General features: G+C 41.8%; 1 protein-coding gene across 1 annotated transcript; it reads left to right on the top strand.

Annotated features, from left to right (window-relative positions):
- Window positions 1–568: 568 nt before the first annotated feature.
- Window positions 569–17466, top strand: pcsk7 (proprotein convertase subtilisin/kexin type 7). The gene is made up of 16 exons (XM_062987523.1): window positions 569–670; window positions 3142–3599; window positions 4009–4143; window positions 4531–4696; window positions 5353–5443; window positions 5568–5622; window positions 7610–7748; window positions 8178–8278; window positions 9958–10125; window positions 10376–10480; window positions 10570–10672; window positions 15109–15265; window positions 15775–15869; window positions 15962–16061; window positions 16297–16414; window positions 16681–17466. The coding sequence occupies exons 2-16, from the start codon at window positions 3192–3194 to the stop codon at window positions 16897–16899; spliced, it is 2160 nt and encodes a 719-aa protein (XP_062843593.1). The 5' UTR covers window positions 569–670; window positions 3142–3191; the 3' UTR covers window positions 16900–17466.
- The last annotated feature ends 880 nt before the right edge of the window (window positions 17467–18346 follow it).

An 18346-nucleotide genomic window follows, 5' to 3' on the forward strand; every position in this document is an offset into this window, starting at 1 on the left:
TATAATGTATATCGTAGATATCATTTATCCTGCACTTGATGCTTATTGCACTTCTGGTTAGATGCTAAACTGCATTTCGTTGCCTTGTACCTGTACATGTGTAATGACAATAAAGTTGAATCTAATCTGATCTAATCTAATCTAAAATTAAAGAAAATTAACTGTATATTCTAACTGTATACTGGAATCATTATTATAATCGCATATTATACAGTATATTTAAGCTTCCATGAGTTTACATTTACATTTGGGGCATTTAGCAGACGCTTTAATCCAAAGCGACTTACAGTTATGACTGTACACTGTGAGCAATTGAGGCTTAAGGGCCTTGCTCAGGGGCCCAACAGTGGCTTGAACTGATTACTTCTGATAGGACAGTACTAGGACAGTACCTTAACTACTACGCTACCACTTCCTTGAGTTTGTAACTGTAATTAGTTTAAACAAGTAATATGCAAATAAGACCACAATTTATTTCTTAGCTTACATTTAAAAATAAATAATATAATAATTCTACAGACAGTGAAACCGGATGTGCCGTCATAGTGGTTTCTCGCGGAAACGCAGAGCTAACATGTCGAGCTACGATAGAGAGAAGAAAGTGGCGAATATTTATCTTAAAACCACCTAAAATCACACGAAGTTTATTTAAAGGAACTGAATATCAACGGTAAGATTAGATTCATGTTTCTAATTTGGGTACAAGTGATGTGTGGTAATAAAACAATTATTATCAGTTAATGACAGGAGCTAGCAGAATGAAGTTAGCTTGTTTTGTTTTGGTAACGATTAGTAGCGTCTAATATTACATTTAAAAAAATAATAGTTTTCATCTACGGTGGTTTAAATTATTAATAAAGCATTAAGTTGTTCATTTTTGTACTTCGGGTGCTAAAACTCCTTAAACGCGCCTGCCAATAATACTCCAATCACTTTACTTCACTGTGTTCCGTACAAGTAAAGATTATTTGTATTAGACTTATAATAATCAGGTCAATCTTTATTTCTCTCCGTGAAGAAGAGAAAGATCAGACAACACCTAATCTGGTCATTATTTGCTTTATTGACCTGAGTTTAAACGATATAAAACTTGAATATAAATATCAAGTGCACGGAACACTGTTATTTTTTTTACACCGTATTCCGCACAGCCTCTGTGTTCCACTCAGCTGACTGTTATAATATTATGATTTCTAGTCATAACCTGCTGATCAGTAGGAGAATTAATTAGCACCTCAAATTGTGAGTTTTGTTTTGCTTTATTGACCTGAGTGTAAACGATTAAAACTTAAATATGAATATCAGGTGTACGGAACACTGTTATGTTCACTGTATTCCGCACAGCCTCTGCGTTCCACTCAGCTGACTGTTTAATAGAATTTTTTTAATCATAACTTGCTGATCAGCAACAGAATTAATTATTAATTAGCACCTCAAATTGTGAGTTTAGTTTTGCTCTATTGACCTGAGTGTAAACGATATGAAAACTGAATAAGAATATCAGGTGTACGGAACACTGTTATTTTTATTAGTCGTATTCCGCACACCCACTGTGTTCCACTCAGCTGACTAATATAATTTAATTTTCTAGTCATAACATGCTGATCAGTAACATAAATAATTATGAGTTCTCTTTTATGTCTGGTTTGGTCATTATTTGCTTTTTTTACTTTAGTGTAAACGAATAAAACATAAATATGACTATCAGGTGTACGGAACACTGTTATTTTCACTGTATTCCGCACAGCCTGTGTGTTCCACTCAGCTGACTAATATAATATTATAATTTCTAGTCATAACATGCTGATCAGTAAGTGAAATAATCACCATCTCAAATTGTGATTCTGTTTTATGTCCGGTTTGGTCATTATTTACTTTACTGACCTGAGTGTAAACGATTAAAACTGAATATGAATATCAGGTGTACGGAACACTGTTATTATTTTTTACCATATTCCGTAAAGCCTTTGTGTTCCACTCAGCTGACTGTTTAATAGAATTTTTTTAATCATAACATGCTGATCAGTAACAGAAATAATTAGCACCTCGAACTGTGAGTTCTCTGCTTTTTTATGTGCCACTCACAACTACCCTACTCATTTGTCAGATGATTGTGGTTAAACAATTCACCCACATGTCATGCCACACTCCAGCTTTTACAGTTTGCGTTGGCAGGGAGAACAAAAAGTCTGTTATTTCCAAAAACTAATTTTAAAGGTTGACTTGTCCAACCACAGCACACGTTTTCACTTTATGTCAAAAAGGTCAGTTTCATACCAGCTTGAGCTTAGAGAAGTCCAAGGCATTTCTGGGTGTTGTTGATGTATGGATTTTGTTCTGTAGTAGAGCAGATGGAGCGACAAAGCTAAGAAATCTTTAACAGTTCTAAAAAGCTATATACGTATACTACTGTCTGTCGTTTGAAACTTGAAACTTTAGGCGTTTGAAACTTGAAACCCATCTCAGTCGTGCATGTGTTTGAAATGTAAATTTCACCAAATTCGTTGTGTGTGGGATCTTGTTGTGAACCACTTTGGGTGTTAATGTGTAAATAGAAGCAAGGTAAATTCCTGTTTGATGGCTGCAAGTTTAATGACACAGAGCTGGTCTATTATTGATTAACATAACCCCATCATTCTAGCTATAATAGGGTGTAATTTATATTCTAAAGGTCACAATGGGCAGTTGTAGCCTAGTGGTTAAGGTACTGGACTAGTAATCAAAAGATCGCTGATTCAAGCCCCACCACTACCACTGTTGGGCCCTTAACCCTCAATTGCTTAGACAGTATACTGCCACTGATGATTAATAGGGTAAATGCTGTAAATGTAAATTATAATGCTTTCCCATCTTGGACAGAAACATCTGTGGTTGGAAAATGTAGCGGTTGTGATATTTGGCTACCACAATCTGCATGCCACACCAACCTCCTATGTTTTCACCCTGTTTTGCCTGCGTTCAGTGTTGTACAGCTACCATGTCAATACTGGCACAGGCGCACGGTTTCCCTAGTGTTATTTCTAATGAGCAAAATTGATTTCCAGTTCTAAAAGCCTGATGCTAAATGACTCAATTACATTGACAGAGCGGCCGACCACTGAGCATTTCCCCCCCCCCCCCCCCCCCCCATTTCACTTTCAGGCTCTAGGTCTAATGTGGTGCATCTGCATTGAGGGTGGCACCTGTTTGCTATGGCATCACCCCCCTTCCCTCTTTTCACCGTCCTGTTCCACCTGATCTCGCTTCCTCTGCACTCGTCCTTCTTGCTGGACTCTTCCACTCCCTCGACGGCGTGCGAGCCCGGGCGCTCATACGCGGTGCATCTGAGTCCGGGCGCGGAATCACCCCGAGGCCCCCTAGACGAGCTGGCCGAGGAGGTGGCGCTTGAAGTCGGCCTGGAGAGCCATGGGCAGATCGGGCACCTCCAGGGACACTACTTGCTGTGTCAGGTAGCGGGCGAGAAAGAGCACCTGCAGGCGGCCGGAGAGGCGCTGGGCGCTCACCCTCACGTGCTCTGGCACTCGCAGGAGAACATTCTACGCAGGTCGAAGAGGGGCATGACGTTCAATGATCCCAAATACCCGAGCCAGTGGCATTTGGTAAGTGCATTTGGATTCTTTAAACGTTTTTTTTTACTGATTTTAGTTGATGTTTTTGAATCGATTGTTTTATTTCAACAGACTTGAGGCAATAGGTCACCCATTTTTGGTCAGTGTCCAGAGTTTTTTGACTCCATTGACTCCCACTCATGCGCCCAATAAGTCAATTCAGTTTGTGAAAAATGTATATTCTGACCTTTCAATCAAGAAAAAATGACTTTCTTTATGCAAACATATCTGTCTGACACTGACTCTTTATTTTAAAGTTCCCTTAAATGTGTGGCCAAAAGTATGTGGACACCCCTTTTAATAGTTGAGTTCTACTGTTTCAGCCACACTCATTGCTAAAATGTGTATGTAAGCATTTGCATAAAATAGAACCACTTCTTTATTTGCTTCTTTATTGCAGCACAATGATGTAAAGCATGGGATGGACATCAACGTGACGGGCGTGTGGGAGCACAACATCACAGGTGCAGGGGTCACCGTGGTCGTAGTGGACGATGGCCTGCAGCACACGCTGGCCGACATTCAGCCTAACTATGTGAGTCCAGCAGCATTTGGTTTCTCTGTTTGCCCGCATCATTAGGGCTGAGTAGCTGCTTGTGCCAAGAATCAGAACAGCCACAAAGCTGCCCTGAGCTGTTCTCTTTACCACAGTTTGTGGGTGGCACGGTGGCTTGGTGGGTAGCACTGTCGCCTCAAGCAGGAAAGTCCTGGGTTCCGTTCGCAGGTGGAGCGGTCCGGGTCCTTTCTGTGTAGAGTTTGCATGTTCTCCCCATGTCTGTGTGAGCTCCGGCGTCCTCCCACAGTCCAAAGACTTGCAAGTGACTACCTGTCCTGCCATTAATGTAACCAAAGTGTGCAAAACATGACGTTAAAATCCTAATAAATAAATAAATAAATAATAAACTTGTCTTGTTCGTCCTAGAGTCCAGAAGGCAGCTACGATCTGAACTCCAACGATCCAGATCCCATGCCACACCCAGACTCACACAGCGATAACCATCACGGTACACGCTGTGCCGGCGAGATCGCTGCTGTGCCCAACAACAGCTTCTGCGCCGTAGGAGTTGCATACGGCAGCAGGGTGGCAGGTGAGTAACTCTACCCTGTTATTGTGCTCATCCCTATTATCATGTCTGGGTGTGGTTTAGGTTTATAAACCTTTATGCAAACTATTGATCAGTACACAATACGGCCAAAATATTCGGACACCTGACCATGAGCTTGTTTCAAAACAAATAGTATTGTAATAGTGCCATCAGCTATAATAACAGCCACTCTTTGGAGAAGCCTTCTCACAAGACTTCGAAGTATGTCTGTGGGAGTTTGTGCCCATTCAGTCAAAGGAGCATTTGTTCCAGTTCATTCCAAAGCTGTTTAGTGGCAAAGGATTTAATTTAAGCATTTAATTTTCTTTATATAATTGATTTATTACATTTACATTTTCAGCATTTAGCAGACGCTTGTATCCACAGCGACTTACAGTACTGTGACAGTATATTGTCAAAGCAATTGAGGGTTAAAGGCCTTGCTCAAGGGCCCAACAGTGACAACCTGGCAGTGGTGGGGCTTGAACCAGCAACCTTTTAATATTACTAGTCCAGTATCTTACCCACTAGGCAGCAACTGCCCTCCACTACACTTGTAAGCAGTCAATGCAGCAAAATTAGAAGGTGTGTCTGAATACTTTTGGCCACCTGCATCGTTGAAGCAAAATGAACTATCAGGCTTTATGTTTCTCTCTCAGGTATCAGAGTTCTGGATGGTCCCCTCACTGACAGCATGGAGGCCGTGGCTTTCAACAAACATTACCAGGTCAACGATGTTTACAGCTGCAGGTACTGAACATTTACACGCTTAAATGACCTTCAATTAACAAATAGGACCTGAAATGTGGCAGAAGATTTAATTATCTAATCTGTCGAGTGCTTGGGATAAATTCCTCTGTCATTTCTGTTGAAGCTGGGGTCCAGATGACGATGGCCGGACCGTTGACGGACCACATCTCCTCGGCAAGGTCAGTGCTCAGTTCTTTGATAACTGGGATCTGTTTAATGTTGTAAATACTTGATTCAAATTTGACTTGTTTGCAATTGCACTTTCTTTCTCCCCCTGCAGAGGGCGTCATCATAAAACCTGCTCTCTATTCGTTACTGATCATGTACATGTCAAATTATGCAGATATAAGTGTCCACTCGTGTTCCTGTTTAAATCTGGACTCCTTTATTTAGCAAATCTGCTTGTTGGCAGCATTCTCCACATGGCACATTTCAATACATTCGTGTGTTTGACCCTTACTCAAAATACACAAAGCGGCACGATAGCTCGGTGGGTAGCGCTGTCGCCTCACAGTAAGAAGGTCCCGGATTCGATTCCCAGGTGGAGCAGACTGGGTCCTTTCTGTGTGGAGTTTGTATGCTCTTCTGCGTGGGTTTCCTCTGGAAGCTCCGGTTTCCTTCCACAGTCCAAAGACGTGCAAGTGAGGTGAATTAGAGGTTCAAAATTATCCATTAAACTTGATGCTTCTGTCATGAATGTAAGCAAAGTGTGTAAAATATGATGGTAAAATCCTAATAATAAATAAATAAACACTTACAATACAGTGGGTGGGGCGGTGGTCTAATTTGCTAACCCATCACCAGGTGTCCAGTCTGTGCGGTGGTACATACAGGGCTTTTAATAGGTTACAGTGACACACACACACATACTGGTTTCTGTTCCTACATGGTGTCCTGAAACTTGCTGTGCTTGCTTAGATTCAGTAAAGCCTGTACTGTATTGTACTGATTTTGTTTGATGTGAAACGTGTCTGAACTCAATCAGTTTCCTTTTCTTTTCTCACTTTGCCGAACATCTGGGAGATTAATATGCAGCGGGCCCGCAGCGCATCAGCAGGCTTCTTTTTCCTGTCGGTCTACAATTTCTGGAGCAAATTCGTTTCTGTTCTAGTCCAGAATAGCTTGATTTCCATTTTCTTACTTGCAGTGGAAGTCAAGCGGATCCAGATGTTTTTACAATCAGACCGACTGCAGATCTTCTGCACAAGACTTCTTGATTCGAGTTTATAATTTTCATTCGCCTTTTCCACCACGTGGATGAATTTTGCAGACCACGCTACATGAAACCGGAGCCGATCTGTTCAGATTCGAGCCTCAGCCATGTTCCTGAGCGTGTGCCTTAGCTTGAATAAAATGTGGCATGTGGATAGACGTTTGTGTTGGGTTGTACAGGCTGTAAAGCACTTGGTTGAAGATCCTGATTTATAAATGCACACAGTGTTGACGTTGTCAGCGCTTACGTTTGAAAGAGAGGCATTTTTATTTAGACGTTCACTATTAGCAGATCATAATATACGCCGCCTCGTTCGGGCAGATCTCCTGCTACGTCCCTTCTGCTTGGCATGCACTGTGGAAACGTTTCAGTCAAGGCTATTTTAGTTTTCAGCGGGCCTGTAAAGTGCATTGCAAGAGCTGCTGTGCTCTGCCGGGGTTTGTGTTTGAATTCTGGCTCGATGTTGAGGTTTTGTTTTGTATGAAAATTGTCATTAGACGTAAAATGGGAATTAGCTCATTTCCATTAGCTGAGTGTAAGGAGTTTGTACGAGGGTAAATATTTCTTTGCCTAGTGCACACTTCACACATTTCCAGGCCAATTTTCCACTTGCTAACTCCTTAAGCGGCACTTAACCCAGAAGAAGGAAACTGTATGTAATTCCTCATTAATAATAGTGATTATGATTGACTGCAGCTGATTACCTCTCAGTGCCCACAGAAATATGACTAAAATCTAAACTGTCTCCTTATCCTTGGAGGAAATCGGTCTGAAGCGTCAGATACAAACCATCTTGTGATACTGTCTACAGTCGAGCCAGCTTCACATCACCACGGGTTAAAAAACTGCCACGCTGTGCCTAACACGCAAAAAGAGAACAAAATCAGCAGAGGTGGCAAATACTTTCTCACATCTCTGTAGGAAGAGGTATTAATGTCTGTATGTCCTTGCAGGCTGCACTACAACACGGAGTTATAGCGGGGAGAAGAGGCTTCGGGAGCATTTTCGTTGTTGCCAGTGGTAATGGAGGACTTTATAGCGACAACTGCAACTATGATGGCTACGCCAACTCCATTTACACGGTCACTATCGGTGAGAAGGGGGCACCTCATTTCTTTCTTCTGGTGTAAACACTCTAATCACAACTCTGATAATGCTTGTGGTTTAAAATGGGTTCAGTACAGTAGTTCACACAGAGGATCTTGTTATTAATTAATACTGTCATTGATTTTACTAAGAATGGAACCGGTCTTACAATTATAAAACGTCATATATGCCGGCCAGGCACCTACACAGACATGATTGGCTGTGTCTGAGGGTGGGTAGGCCAAATTGGTTCCTTATTGCTGCTGCAATTGAGGCCTCTGCTGGCTGGTCAGTGTTGCTGCACAAGGATGGTGAATGGTACAATAACACTATTGAACGATTGCAAATTCGAATGCATATTTTTAACCAAGTTTTAACTCTGATAACACATTATTTTGACTGTCTTATTTTTATTTGTGTGTATTTGTGATATAGGGGCAGTAGATGAGAATGGTAAGATGCCTTTTTACGCAGAAGAGTGTGCCTCCATGCTGGCTGTTACATTCAGCAGTGGAGGGAAACAACTACGCAGTATTGTAAGTGGCAGCATCTGGCCATTGATTTAATGCTGGAATGTGTTTCTCATGTGTTTTAGCCACACTAACTGCTCACATGTGTTTATTATATAAATTAAATGATGTTTCTAACTTTTTGGCACCAAAAAGACTTGGTTTGACGGGTTTGCTGTGGTGGAACTCCAGTACCATGCAGAGTATTGACTGTAATATAATATATTTATATAATTTCTATAACTGAACATCCACTTCTCAAATCAAAATGCTGTGAAAAATATTTCAGCTACAGCTGCAAATCAGACTGGGATGTCCAGCAAGCTTATGGTTAGGAGTCCACGTTTTTTTAGCATATATCATGTGTCTTGTGACAACGTGTGAGTTTGTTTGACAGTTTTAATAATTTATACCCAAACCTGTGCTCACTCGTGTATAAACAGTGCTAACAGAAGTGGCATCTAATAATGCACAGCTCTCGGTCTGGAACACTCAAAAGCACACACTGTAATAAATTACGTGTCAAAAAAGACGATCATTCGTAAAACAGATGAGATTTTAGACACAGCCTTCTCGGCTGGTTCATTGAGATTGTTATTACACACACACACACAGAAATACCTTGCGGAGAGAACGTTTAAAGAGGCCTGCTCGGAAAGCCTGTAGTGTGCAGCTCTGTTTTGCATTATTTATCCTCGTGTCCATGGTGACATGGTTTTGGCAGCTTTGACTCGACCTCAACTGTTTTTTAAAGCCATTACAGCGATCCAAAACCTCAAACAGACTCAAAATTGGTGCTGGAAGTTAAGTATAAGAATGAGAAAGATTGTCTGAATTGAAATCTGGTATAGCTCTATGGTAGGTAGGTAGGTAGGTAGACAGACAGACAGACAGACAGACAGACAGATGATTAGGTAGGTAGGTAGGTAGGTAGATAGATAGATAGATAGATAGACAGACAGACAGACAGACAGACAGACAGATGATTAGGTAGGTAGGTAGATGATTAGGTAGATTAGATAGACAGATGATTAGATAGATAGATAGATAGATAGATAGATAGATAGATAGATAGATAGATAGATAGATAGATAGATAGATAGATAGATAGCCTGTAGCAGACACGTTTCTGCTAGGGCGGGATGACCGGACTATGGGTGGGGTGACCGGACTATGGGTGGGGTCTTCAAACGCTGTGTAAGGACCCTGATTAGCAGATAGAGAGGTGCCTGTGCGGAGTGCATGGGTGAAAAAGTGTTCCGCTAAGGGCTGCTCACGGGTCCTCCAGCAGCGGAAGACAGATTGACTATGATAAATTGGGAGAAAACGCAGAAATAAAATAGAAAAAAAAAGATATTTACTTCCTAAAACCAGACAGAACCATGTCACTTATTTCTTGCAGGTTTAAAACTCAGTTTCAGGAATTAACATTGAAACATTATTGACAGTTAAAGACATGTTTATAAATCAGCCATGTCTTTGCTATTAACACTTTAACCCAAGTCATGTGACCTTCAAAAGACTCAGCAGTCATGCTGGTGGTTCACTGTCCCACTGTCAGATCACGTTTTGGAGCCCTATGTTGAGCCTCAGAAAACACAAATGCAACACTCATGTTCTACTTCTGGTGTTAATTTGGTATTAGGACTTCAGAACACTAATCGATGTGTGTGTGTGTGTGTGTGTGTGTGTGTGTGTGTGTGTAGGTGACGTCAGACTGGTCGCTGCAGCAGGGCACCGGTTGTACTGAGGGCCACACTGGCACTTCCGCAGCAGCTCCGTTGGCAGCTGGCATGGTGGCGTTGATGCTGCAGGTGCGGCCCTGTCTAACCTGGCGTGACGTCCAGCACATCATCACGTACACGGCGACTCAGGTAAAACATTCACATACATCAGTGCGACTCATTTAACAATCCGTGAGTGGAGAGTATGTGAAAACACCAAGATTGTAGGATAACCCGAAGGCAGCAGAAACAACAGTTACACAAAGAATAATTAGCATTAACTTGGTTTAGGCATCTCAAAGCTGTAGTTACAACAGCTTTTACATCATGATAATGTCTATTGTTTTTGATTGGCTGCTATTATCATGCTGTATTAAATAATGGTTTTGTATCGGTGCAGTATGACTCCGATGGAGACTGGGAGACCAACGGCGCCGGCTTCCACCACAGCCACAAACACGGTTTTGGTCTGCTCAATGCCTGGAGACTGGTCAATGCTGCAAAGGTGAGGCCTATCATCATCTGTAATGTTCTGCTCTTCAGAGCTTTCTCTGAATCTCAGCAATAACAACAACCATGTCTTGTGTGGGACAGGTTTGGGATTCCGTCCCCTTCCTGGCATCCTATCAGAGTCCACTTCTGAAAATAGAGGAGACCATTCCAGTCCACCCAAAGAGACTCGTCCTTGCTTGGAATGGTAAGAGTTGTGTTTGTATCGTTGTGTACTCAGGTTAGGTTGTGGAAGCTTTATGGTACATCTTGTAAACCACAGTGGGACCAGATTACAGAGCAGAGAGAATAAAATGCATTGTTTGTATTGCCTGGTCATGTAAATAATCATGGACATAATGTGAGTTGATTAAAAAGTATATAAATTGAAGAACACCGGTCTAAAGGACTAGCCCACCACCGAGATCCTGGGCTCTTGAGTGCTGTTCTATGTACATGGCTTTATATCCAGCAGACACTGACACTGAGGGAGGAGGGTTGACAGGGTTCCTCATTGCTGGTTGGTCAAGACCTAAGGGAACTCGCACAGATGTTAAAAGGGGGCGGGTGATAGTCTGCGGATCACTTCGGGACAAGGCAGGGGAGTTACAATAAGGGAACTGGATGGAACTAAGTGGATTGCTAGAATAAGCAGCTAAATACAAACATATAATTAAAAAAAAGGAACTAGTATTGGTGGAGTCAGTCTGGCTCATACTTAACATTCCAGTTCATCATTGAGGTGATCAGTGGGGTTGAGGTCAGGACCTTGTGTTTATTTTTTTTGTTTTTTTTAATACTGGATGCACCTTTTTGAACAGTCCAGTCTTGCGCACTGAGTCCCTATGAGCCACAGGTTCCATAAACCCTTTGCTACTGTATAAAGAGTAGAAAGACCCAAGTATGTTCTTAGTTTGGACATTTTTTGTGTGCTATTCATAGTTTCTTGGGGTCCAGCCTGCTGCTAGGATCTCTTTCTTCTCGTCTCTCATCATCAGCCTGATTACCCTGTCTAACACGGCTAGTCAAAACTGTGGTTTATACTGGCATTTAGTTCAATTCGATCCGTCTGTTTCGGTCGTCGAGACCCTGCTACCGACGAGGCCGTCACAGTCTGAGTGTTTGTTTAAGATTACAAGACGGAGAGAACGTTTGCCAAGACCCTCCCTAGTGGCAATCAGCAGGCTGCCCTTATTAGGCAATGTTTGCAACATCAGTGTTGCTAAATGCTCAGAGAAGCCGAGACGTCCCTTATCCACTTTCCTGTCCGTTTCTATTGATTTTTTTTCTTTTTTTTTCTTTTTTTTACCACTCCTCTCACCAAACATTCTTGTTTCCTCAGTCACTTTTTTTTTCTTGCAGTCCTTGTAGGAAAACATCGGATTTGTTCTGGCTTGGACCTAATAAGTTGCATAATTGGGAGTAAACATACGCTATATGGCCAAAATGGTATATGGTAGCTTGGCACCTGACCATAAGCTTGTTGTACATCTTATTTCAAAAACTAATGATATTAAAATAGAGCCACCTTTATGTATTTGGTCTTACAACAGCCACTCTTCTGAGGAGGCTTCTCACAGTTCTCGCATTTGTATAGCTGGACACTGATGTTCCGGTCCGGTTCATTCCAAAGCTGTTCAGTGAGGTCAGGACTCTTCAGTGAGGTCAGGCTTTTCTTCATGTCTTTATAGAGCTTGCTTTGCCCTCCCTGAAGTGTTGCTGCAAAGTTGGAAGCTTGTAATTTCCTTTATATCATTGGGGTGTCCCAAGACTTTTGTCCATATAGTGTATTTGTACCTCTCGTTTCTCTTAGAGCAATACTCGAAGCGCTATATTTGCCAGTTTGAAGGATGCCTAGGCTCATTTCCTCTCAGTCCGAACATGTGAGAAAGTGTCAGAGTTCACTCGGTGCCCAAGAAAATATCAGACACATAGTTTGGAAATAATTAGCAGCGGCTGTAGTGTGGTGAGCTGCATGCTTGCATGTATGAATCAGTACAAAAACACCCAACAGTTTGATTTAGTATGTAGCATTTCCCAGAATGTCTGTTTCCCATTCAGCGAGATGTTTTATCTGGAGTTGTCACAAGTGCTTTAGCCTGTTTCTTCTTCTATTTCCATCCATGGCAACAAGCACATCAGTCAGCGTGTATGGTGGGGTGTGTTCGATTAGACTCCGTGGTAGCAGACACATTGTAAGTAATCAACTAACAAGCTTCAGATTTCAGAGTCCTGATTTGCGTCAATAAATTCATGCAGATTTAATTAACTGAAGTCACTCATAATATCATAATACAGTGAATGACGTTCTTCATTTAGAAATAAAAAAAGTTACGGGAGAGTCAAACCCTGAATATGTGGATGGACATTTATGAAATGGAAAAGATAACAGCGTTTGTAAACCTCAAATTGAAACAATCAACTATGTAACACCCCACAGGCCTGATTTTACCTTCACCAACTAATACATATGTTGTACACAAGAGATCACTCCCTACTTGTACATAGTTTCTTTTGAATTATTGTTATTATTATTATCATTATTATTGTTGTTATTATTTTTATTACTGTTTTCTTTCCTCCATGGGTGGGTAGAGAGGGAAAGGGGAAGGAAATGTTGGAAAAAGTGTATAAAACTCAGAAGATAGTTTGTACTGAAGTCTCTGTGATGTTTAACATCAATAAATAAAGAAAATAAATAAATAAAGCCGGACTGTATCTGTACTGCAGATATATCGGTTTATCCGAAAATAGGGCCGCATGGTGGCTCGGTGGGTAGCACTGTCACCTCACAGCAGGAAGGTCCTGGGTTCGATTCCTAGGTGTGGAGTTTGCATGTTGTTCCTGTGTCTGCATGGGTTTCCCCAGGGAGCTCCGGTGTCCTCCCACAGTCCAAAGACGTCCAAGTGAGGTGAATTAGAGACACAAAATTGACTGTTTGACGTTAAACTTGAACTGATGAGTCTTGTGTAACCAGTAACTACTTGTCCTTTCACGACGTCTTGTAAAATCCTAGTAAATAAATGAATAAATATGCTAAAAAAATATTAAGATCTGAATTATTTGGGGGAAACAGGGAGGCTGAAGGTTAGCCTTCAGTTAAATGATATAAAGAGGGTCAGTTTGGTGAATGAGGAGTTAAACAGCTTACAGTCTGTTATTTATATGGCAAAAAATAAAAATACCATCCATATCAGCATAGCTAAGACATTTAACTTCTTTCTACTGCCGCTGACAGTGTGTGTGCGTGTGTGTGTGTGTTTGGTACACTGTTGTTTGCCCCATGGGATTTTCAGTATGCAGTTAACTGCACCACGGTTCTCCTCCTGGATTCGTGAAGTCATTTTTTCCCTATTGGTTGTTTATGTTTGGCTTGCTTTCTGCACTTGTGTTTATAGTTTGCGTGTTTGACTGCGACTCTGGTTTTCTCCTTTGAAAAGGTTATTTAATCCCTTATATTCCTCACGATTTTCACTTATTCTATTTTAACATTCATAAACAAATCATGATCTTTCTAATTAGAATGGGAATAAGTGGCAGCATGTTTATTTCATTATGGGATGTTTTACAAAACTTCGCCAATGACGAATGAATGCTGTGGCGACCCCTAAAATACAGAAGCCACTTAAAAAATTAAGTATAAATATTTAATGATATCGTTATCAATCAGCTGACAATGTTAAAATGTAATGATCCTAAGCTTTATATATGCTGATGTGTCTGAAAATACTGGCCCGCATGTAAAGAGCTCTAAATCAATATTTCGACTTGCAGGTACCCTCTGCGATCGTAAAGTCTGTAGGCTTGACTAAGCAAAGTCAAATTGAAAAAAGAAGCTTATAAAATATACGCTCTCCGTGTCGCTCTGTCAGTCCTCAGGGACGCGTACTTCCCAATATGGTTATGGTGTGTGGGAGCATGTTAGCGAATGGCGTTTAAGGAAATGCCAAAGAGTTGCAGCTACCTTGGACTCGTGCAGAAATTCCTTGTACTCTCAGCTGTAGCTTTATACTCTGTGTTTAATCTGTGATTGTGTGTGTACTGTCATCAGATGGTGGCAGGTAAAACCGCCAATATTTTATACAATAAAAATAGATGTCACGCGTTCTTTCTTTATCTATCTTAACATTATGATTTCCCAAACTTAATAGAATCCAGACCTTCGTGTTGGTGCAGATTTAGGGGCTGGTCAGTGAACTGTCCCCAAATAGTGTTAATTAAGCAACACTATGGCCAAAATGTGTGTGTTTTAGCTGCACCCAGTGTATACATTTGATTATATATAATAATCTAGCACCAACTTAGTGGCAACAGTTTTGGGAGGGCCCTTTTTCTTTCCAGTATGACCTTTCCCCTGTACACAACTCTACTGCTCTGGACACCTCCATGCCCTGAACACTTCATTTATCCATTACAAGCCAGATCGTCTCATCTAACACGTGTTTCTGACCTAACATGCTCTTTTGGCTAAACTGACACAGACTTACTCCAAAATCCTGTTGAAACCCTTCCTCGCAGAGTGAAGGTTGTTCTAGCTACAAAGATTACCATTAAAATAATTATATAATAAAGTCCCACAAGCTCATGTGTCTAAATACTTTAACCACATGATATACCTTAATGATCGGTCTCTGTCTCTTTCAGTCACCTCTGAAGATCTCCAGCAGTCAGGCATGCAGACTTTAGAGCATGTATCTGTTACCGTGACCATAAGCCACCCAAGGCGTGGTAACCTGGAGACTGTGCTTCTGTGCCCGAGTGGAATGACCTCGCTCATCGGCGCCAGAAGACCCCTGGATACGTACGTAAACGTCATCAGCACGGATACTAAGGGATGTAACAAGGATGGATTACGTGCTTGAGGTCATGTAGCATGTATGCTTGTTTAAGTCATAGCAGATCTATTAGAGACAGGCAGTAGTGAGCATTACTGATTACATGTTGAAAGCACTCTGGTGGCGCAACAGTCGAATGCTCTAGCCGGTCACCGCTAACATCTTAAGCTCTTGAGTTTCAATTCCAAGTGGTGCTATTGACCTGAAAGGGCATCCAACAGGCAGGGAGGTTGAAAAGGGTTTCACTATTGCACCGGTGATGGATGCTTTGCAGAGTGCTTAGCGTGGCTCTCTATTTACAAAAAAGCTCTCTGTGAGATTCCACCAGTGGCAGGTGAAAAGATGCTGCCATCCAGCTGCACAGCGGGGGAAGGAGGCAGGAAGGCAGGCAGGAATTGGCACAAATAGGGAAGATTGGGAGATTAGATTTAGAGAAAACACTGTTCTAAAGCTTTACATTCATTGTTTTTAACAGAGATGCGACCGGATTTACAGACTGGACTTTCTCCACTGTCCGGTGCTGGGGAGAGCGAGCCGAGGGCCAGTACAGCCTCCAAATCACTGACTACTGTAAGTGCTTTTAAAGTGGGGCCTAAAAATACCAACTTTTAGATTTTTTTTTAAGCTGTTTTTGTATTTTCTGGAAACGTCTGCTTTTGCAGTTTCAGGTGAAGCGTCTCTTTCTCTGGGCACGCTGAAGCACTGGAAGCTCACGCTGTACGGCTCTGCTCTGTCTCACCAGGACGTGTTAAACAGACAGAGGTGAGACCTAAACATTTAATGACCAATTACTTTTAATACATGTCGGTTTACACTTTATCATTAAAGGTTTTTGGACACCTCTGCTAAGTATTCAGCTCTGCAGTTTTAGCCACACACATTACTAACAGGTGTAGAAAATCAATCATATGAATCAGTTGTTGGCTGAACTCTGGTGCTACACTTAATGCTCAGTGAGTGAAATCAGGATCACAGTGTCGTTTGTTTTTATTGACAGGCTGGTGGAGGAGGCTATGAATGGCCAGTACCTGGGCAGCAATTTCTCACTGCCATGCCCGCCTGGGTTAGACATCGCTCCTGAGGTGGTCAGCCCGTTCACAGCCAACACCCTTAAGGTAGGTCCTTGTCTCAATTTGCTCCCAATCTAGTCATTGCAAATTCCCCTATTGCAATTCTCTTGCCTCCCCCACACTGGCCAAGGAGAGCTGAAACTATCAAGCACCCCATCCAACACACTGTACCACATCTTTCCATTGCCAATGTACAGTGGATGGAGAGGCGTGCTACGAATACACAGTTAGAGAGCTTCAATGAATCCCTTCAGTGAACGTGCTATGATGTGAAATAATGTTATTTACGTGTATTATATTTATATTTGCAGTCTTTGCTGCTCCTGGGTTGCTTTGCACTCTTCTGGTCCCTGTACTACACCCTGGAGATGATATGCGCCCACGTGGACTGGCGGGGTCTGCGACGTGCTGCTCAACGTGCGAGAGGCACCAGGGCGCCCGCATCGAGGTCCAGCCAGATCCTTCAGATGCACCCTGTGACGGACATAGAGGCCAAACTGCCCCTTATAGGAAAAGATGGGGGCACGTAGCCCTCAGGGGAGTGAAAACGGGAGCTAGACCTGAGTCAGACACCTTACTCAGACCGAGCAGCTTCTCTGTGATCAGTATTTAAGTGCTCACGGTGTTTATTTAGGTAAGGGAACCAGGATGAACAATCAAAAGCTGACATTCGTGTTGAGTGTCTTTCCTTCTGAACAATTCAGTGACTAATAAGGAAAGTGTGGTAAGTGTGTGTGTGTGTTTCAGAGAGACGAGTGCTCTATTTTTATTAAATATTTTCTGCAGGTTTTGTCCTTTAGAATGATAGAAGTGTAATAATAACTGGGTCTACTTGAGTCGTTTAGGCCGACATCCATCACTTTCCTTTCAATCCTTCTTCCTCACTTTCGCCCAAAGCTTCGAGCCTAAAATACGGATTACTGTACACGGAGCGTGTCATATCCAGTGTTCCCTTTTTACAGGGATGGTTTTTATGAAAACGGATGCCTTTTAAAAACTTGAGTATTTTTACTGAGGTGAAGTGTACTTCTTTAAAAATCCAAAGACGTAAATGTGACAGCTGGTCTGAATACAATCAATAAATAATAATAATCTTTAATAATTTTTTTATGCCTAGTTCATTCATGTATTTATCTGTATTTATTTAATAGGATTTCAACGTCATGTTTACACACAGGCTGTCATAGCTGCAAATGAACTAGGGAGGGGGAGGCTGTATATTAGCCTAGTTCTTTAACCACCATGATAAAAATGGTGAAATCCTGCTAAAAATCAGATCTAGTTTACACCCACGTTCATGTAAAAATGCTGGTTTCTTATTTTGACCACACTACCGTGTTTCCTGTGCACATCGAAACATGAAAGCAGTCGGACGTTGTTGCTGAGCGTGCACAGCTTTTCATATGTTTGTCATACCTCAGTTGAGCTGCGTGCCCTCAAATCTCCCAATCCCATTTATCTTCTGTTTATCTTATCGTCTGTTGGCTCGGAACACACGGGCCAGCCTTTGCTGCCCACGTGCATTAGACTTGGCCGCCCATGACCCTGTCACCGGTTTACCACTGTTTCTTCCTTGGACCACTTTTGAGAGATACTGACCACTACAGACCGGGACACACCCCACAAGAGCTGCAGTTTTGGAGATCCTCTGATTCAGGCCATCACAATTAACATCAACTTTGATAATAAAATGTTCACTTGCTGCCTAATATGTGAAGAGATAATCAGTGTTATTTACTTCACCTGTTAGTGGTCATAATGTTATGCCTGATTGGTGTATATTTTATATATCATTTTTAAATTATATTATCTTTGTTGCTGTTTACATGGACAACAAAAAGCAGGAGCAAAGGCTTTTCTTGCACAGCAGCCTTTCAGCATAAACAAACGGGTTTGAGAGACAACTGTTCCATGTCTTTTTGTTTTTAATGTTATAAGTGCATTCAGACTAGACCTTTATATTTTCAGACAGCAGGT

The sequence above is a fragment of the Trichomycterus rosablanca genome, chromosome 25 (assembly GCF_030014385.1).
Source record: "Trichomycterus rosablanca isolate fTriRos1 chromosome 25, fTriRos1.hap1, whole genome shotgun sequence".
Lineage (NCBI taxonomy): Eukaryota > Metazoa > Chordata > Actinopteri > Siluriformes > Trichomycteridae > Trichomycterus > Trichomycterus rosablanca.

Excerpts from the sequence above, each read along its gene's own strand:
- pcsk7 (XM_062987523.1), top strand. The coding sequence starts at position 3,192 with ATGGCATCACCCCCCTTCCCTCTTTTCACCGTCCTGTTCCACCTGATC. Across the intron at positions 15,266-15,774 it reads GCCAGAAGACCCCTGGATAC|AGATGCGACCGGATTTACAG; the intron begins GTACGTAAACGT and ends TGTTTTTAACAG. Across the intron at positions 16,062-16,296 it reads GACGTGTTAAACAGACAGAG|GCTGGTGGAGGAGGCTATGA; the intron begins GTGAGACCTAAA and ends TTTTATTGACAG.